Source organism: Bison bison, unplaced genomic scaffold, assembly GCF_000754665.1.
Source record: "Bison bison bison isolate TAMUID 2011002044 unplaced genomic scaffold, Bison_UMD1.0 scf7180017864472, whole genome shotgun sequence".
Lineage (NCBI taxonomy): Eukaryota > Metazoa > Chordata > Mammalia > Artiodactyla > Bovidae > Bison > Bison bison.
The window spans coordinates 1,668,339-1,673,505 of NW_011495033.1; the positions used below are offsets into that span (position 1 = coordinate 1,668,339).

The following is a 5,167-nucleotide window of genomic DNA, read 5'->3' on the forward strand; positions in this document are numbered from 1 at the left end:
CCCAGGCCCCCCATCTCATGGCAACTCCACTGTCTCCCCTGGGTGATCAGGCCCTGCCTGGGGGCCAAGGGAGGGCAGCCTGGGCACTGAGGCTGCTTCTGCCCTCAGAAGTCAGCAGACACTCCTGACTTCCACAGTGGTCACCGTCCCTCCTCCAGGGACCTCCAGGGTCCTGGGAATAAACTCAGCTTCAACCCTGGCCTGACTGCTTGTTCTCAGGGGCCCCCCCATCAGTGCAACCACACAGGACACCCTTCCTCTTTCTGAGACGATTTCCTGCCTCCTGGGTCATTCTTGCCTCAGCCAAACCCAGTGCTTACAACACAGCCAGACAACGTGAGCAGCAGAGGGAAGACAGCCCAGATGGATGGGGGTCAGGGGGTGGGGTGCAAACGCATCCCACAGCTTCGGGGAGCCCACAGGGAACACCCCCCACCTACCCCCTGCACGCCTTCCTGGGAGAGCCCGAAGGATGTGGCGCTGGCCTGTCAGTCATCAGCACCCGCACCTCTGAGGCATTCCGAGCCTTGCAGGACCCTCGGGCTAGGTCTGAGAGGCGGTGGGGCCCCAGCCAGGGATAGAGGGGGAAAAGAACACTAAACATCTGCTACAAACCCTCCCTGGAATGAAACAGTAGTAATACGTCTGTATTAAGCGAGGCGCACACATAAGCTAGACAGCAGCGGTCTTTGTGCTGGCGCTTTCACTTTCTAGAACTCTGCATTTCTACAATGTCTGATTTTTCAAAATGATCGTATATTTCATAGAAGATAAACAGAAAAAGAACAAGGAGACCAGAATCAAATCAATTCCCATCAGTGTCCTGCATTTATGTCTTCCTGCCTGCGCGGCCTGTGTTTTTCAGACTGTCTAGGAAATATGAATTGCTTTTACAATTAAACAAATAAAAAGACACAACAAAAACTGAAGACTGTGTAGGAGTTGGCTCCAGACGCCGGAGGCCAAGAGAGCTTAGATAAGCTGGAGAGCGGCTCCTAATGGTCTCTGATGGGAGAACCCACAGTTCAGCCTCTGCTAAATCCTTGCCCTGGCTGAACCACAGTGACCCTCCTGTGCACAGAGCTGAACAGACCCTAGTGTGTCTTGCTGTACTCACTCATCTTCCCCATAGCCTGGGGCCCAGGCTGCTCTCCCCATCTTACAGAGGGATATACTGGGGCTCAGACAGGCTGGGTTATGAATCTACTCCAGTCCCAGGGTGTTCAGGCTGAGTTGACTCTCTCCCAGTGACAAGCCGGCACAAGGACCCAGGGTGCCAGATTCCCAGCCCGCTGATCTGGCACTGACTGCCCTGCCTCCCTCTCCAGGCCCCACTTCTGCCCGCTCTCGGGAGCAGCCCTTACCCGACCCTCTGCTGCTCCAGGATGTCGAGGCGCTCGGCCCTCTGGATGACCTGCAGGATGGCCTCCACCTCGGCCGGGCTGAGGCTCTGGCTCTTCCTCTGCTTCTCTGTCTGGTAGGTGTGCACAGACCAGCCGGTGTGCAGCCTAGAGAGAGCACAGCACACGAGTCCAGCCCCAGTGCAAGCCGGCACCCCCACCACACCCACCAAGGCCCCCTGAGCACAGTCTGTGTGTCGGGCGCATGCCAGTCTCCAAACGCTGTCTCAGCCACCCACCAGCTCCTGGGCCCCACGCAGATGGCAGCACGCCCTTAGCATCTGGTGGGGGCAGGGCATGGAATGTACAAAAGGCCACAGCACCAGAGGTTTCGAGGGAAGACAATCAAAAGAAGACTGAGCACCTGGATCTGAGTCTTGGAAGAAAGCAAGACGGACAGGAAAGATCATCGATTGGATTACAAACACTGATGGCTTCCCTGGTGGCTCAGTGGTAAAGAATCTGCCTGTGAATGCAGGAGACATGGGTTCCACCCTGGCTCTGGGAAGATCCCACATGCCGTGGAGCAACTAAGCCCGTGCGCCACAACTACTGAGCCTGTGCTCTAGAGCCCGGGAGCCACAATTCCTGAAGCCCGCGTGCTTGAGAGCCTGTCCTCTGCAACAAGAAAAGCCACTGCAACGAAAAAGCCTGGACAAGACAACTAGAGAGTGGCCCCTCCTCGCCAAAACTAGAGAAAAGCCCACACAGAAACCAAGACCACACAGCCAAAAATAAAAATAGATAAATAAAATTACATATAGATAAAAAAAAAAGATGCTGAGGATAAAAGGAGATTCATGGAGCATTTTGAAAACTAGAGAGATTCAGGGCAAGAGGGTCACAGCAGCACAGGGGGAGCGACGATGAGGCCCAGCCCAGGGCTCTGCAGACCGTCTCCCCACCGGACCCCTGGCATCCTGCAAGGCAGGCCTCCCTATCTCTCAGAGGAGGGAAGCAGCAGGATGCAGTTAGATGCCTTTGCAAAGGCAAGTCCAAGGTCAGAAGGCTTCCTGGCCTGGGGAGCTCACATCTGGTAGCTGCCGAGGGCCATGCCAGGCTGCCCCAGGGGACCGACCCCTCCCCATAAACAAAGGAGGCTGACTCAGGGCTGCCAGACGTACACGGAGCTGCAAACCCCGAGGAAGGACCTTTGGCGGCGCCCAGCGCCTAGCAGCGTGTCCCCCGACTGTGGGGCCTCGCACAGGGCACAGCACCAACAGCTGCTCCTGCCTCCCTTGTGTTCCAGGCTGTGTCTCCAGGCCTTTGCTCAAGCTGTACCCTCCTCCTGGGGTGCCTGCCCTCTCCCTAAGCCTCATTTCCACTGGTTCACTCCCTTTCTTTTATAGGACATCTTGTAGACATGGACTTTATAGGAGGCTTTTCCTTGATCCCTCCAAAATGGGTTAAGGAGAGCCCATGCTCGGAGTTCCCTAAGGCCTGGGCATAGCTCCACCATGAGGCTTAAACATTATTATGAGGCAAGGTAGGTTCTTCTGTTTCCCCCTTAGAATGGGAGTCCTGAGGGCTGCACCCTGCCCCATCTGGCCCCTGCCCACCTCCCCATCTTCCTTGCATGCCATTCAGCCCCTCACTCTGCATTCAAGCCACCCTGACCTCCTGCCAGGTCTCTGCAGGCTATGTCCCTTCTACCCCAGGACCTTTGCACTGGCTGCTCCTGCTGCCTAGATGCGCTTCCCCATATTTTCAGCTAGTATTTACCCCTCCTCCAGGATTCAACATAAGCATCACACTCTCAGGGAGACCTCACCCAAACCCTAGATTATTAGCACCCCACTTTGCCTGTTTCTACCGGCAAAGCAGCTGCACACGAGTGACCGTGTGTATCACGCTCCCTGCTCCCATCAGTGCCTGAAGACAAGGGACTGTATTGGTCTTGTTCACTGCAGTCCAATAGTCCTGGCACATAGCAGGGGTTTAGAAAACGTGTGCTGGCAGCTGGAAGATGGGAGAACAGATTCTAAGCTGGAGCCAAAGAAGATAACTTCCCCCAGCCTCCCAGAGGCACAGTACCTGGCTGCGGGGGCTTGTAACACTATCCTTTAAGGAGCCCAGCATCACAAGGAGCCTGGCACTACAAGGCAGCACACCCTGGAGAGAGATAAAAGCATCTGCTCTTCTAAAAGGTGCCATGACAGCTTCTGGCTGCTGCTAAGCGCAAGACAAGGTCAGGGAGAACTGAAGGGGAGGCTGGCAGGATCACCAGGGGTCATGCCAGCCCCTCCTACAAGAGCGCAGCTCTTCCCCAGCTCCTCACATCCAGCCGTGGAGGACACGTCATCTCACCAGGTGTCAGAGGAGAGAGGGAGAGAGGATGGTTTCATCCCTGGTCTCTCCACCGCAGGGGCCACGTGGGGGCTAAAAGAGCTGAGCCACCCTGGTGAGAGGGACGAATTAACTGTGGTGCAAAGAGTCCTGCAAATCACACAGGACTCCACTCGTCTTGGGCATTCTGGATTAATTTTTCTATCCTTTGATGTTTCAGCTCTGTCCCCTGCAGGCTTACAATATCTAATTGCAAATGTCTTGAACTTGGTCCCAGCTGGGGAAATGCAGGCTCCTGTATTCGGCATGGATTTAACAGATGGAGCGGCACTCTTGGGTTTATCCGATCCCTGGGACCCCCGACTCCCCTGGAGGGACAGGAGGAGACTGGAAGGCTGAAGAGGCATCTGGGGGCCCCTGGTCTCCAGCCATGGGGCAGTGGGGACAGCGGGTGGAGACGGGCTGATTTAAGTGCAGCCAAGGGGGTCACCAGGTTGAGAGGTAACAGGAAAACGGGGCAAACCACAGGCAGAGAAACCCTGACCTGGGCACGGCTGAGAGCTGGGACGCTTCGAGGCTGGCTGTGTGCTTCAGTCCAGGGGGCAGCTCTTCATAAATTTGACAAGCCTTTCTTTGGTCTGTCCTGTCTGCTGGGGCCAGGCGCTCAACTATGAAGTGGGCATCCAGAGATCAAAGGCTCCCTGCTGCCTTGGACTCAGGGTCTGAAGCTCAGTGACAGGGGATTTCTATTCTTCACAGAGAAGGCAAAGGAAATGGTCTGGCTCCCTGAAGTCTACTGTGGTCCAAAGAACACAGGCATGAGAGTCAGATGGACCCAGGGGAGCCCCGCCACTCACAAGCTGGGCGATGCCAGTGAGGACCTCAGTCTCATGTCCTCATCTGAGAAATGGGAATCCATTCCATTTGAAGGAATGAGTGAATGGCTGTTAGGTGCCCAGCTCAAGGCCAGGAGTGTGGTGTGCATCACACAGGCATTTTTTGTTTGTTGTTTAGCTGCTCAGTCATGTCTGACTCTTCGCAATCCCTGGACTGTAGCCTGCCAGGCTCCTCTGTCCATAGGATTTCCCAGGCAAGAGTACTGGAGTGGGTTGCCATTTCCTTCTGCAGGGGATCTTCCTGACCCAGGGATTGAACCTGTGTCTCCTGCATTGCAGGCAGATTCTTTACTGTTGCGCTAAGACAGGCACTTGCCTTCAAATTGCTCCTTGTGAAGCCCTGGCATTGAATTTTGTCAAAGAAAGGAGGGGAGTTGGGAAGAGGAGGGAAGAGAGGGCCTGGCCAAGCCTGAGAAGTACTTACTTGGCTCGCAGAGCAAGCTGCCGGTCATTGGGGCAAACCCACTGATCACAGCCACTGCCGAAGATGGTGTCAGCCATGGTTTGGAGTGGCCAGCCAGGGTGGGGAGTCACATCTGAGATGAGAAAGAGGGAAAAAGAAAGAGCATGTCATTGGCTGGGGTG

The 5,167-nt window shown here is 55.4% G+C and overlaps 1 protein-coding gene across 1 annotated transcript in view; it reads right to left on the reverse strand.

The window, feature by feature from the left end:
* The window catches only part of RPH3AL (rabphilin 3A-like (without C2 domains)), a 119,191-nt gene that overhangs the window by 83,455 nt on the left and 30,569 nt on the right, over window positions 1-5,167 (reverse strand). Inside the window, 2 exon segments of the mRNA XM_010861350.1 lie at window positions 1,365-1,508; window positions 5,007-5,118. Coding sequence (XP_010859652.1) covers window positions 1,365-1,508; window positions 5,007-5,083 — 221 coding nt within the window. The 5' untranslated portion in view covers window positions 5,084-5,118.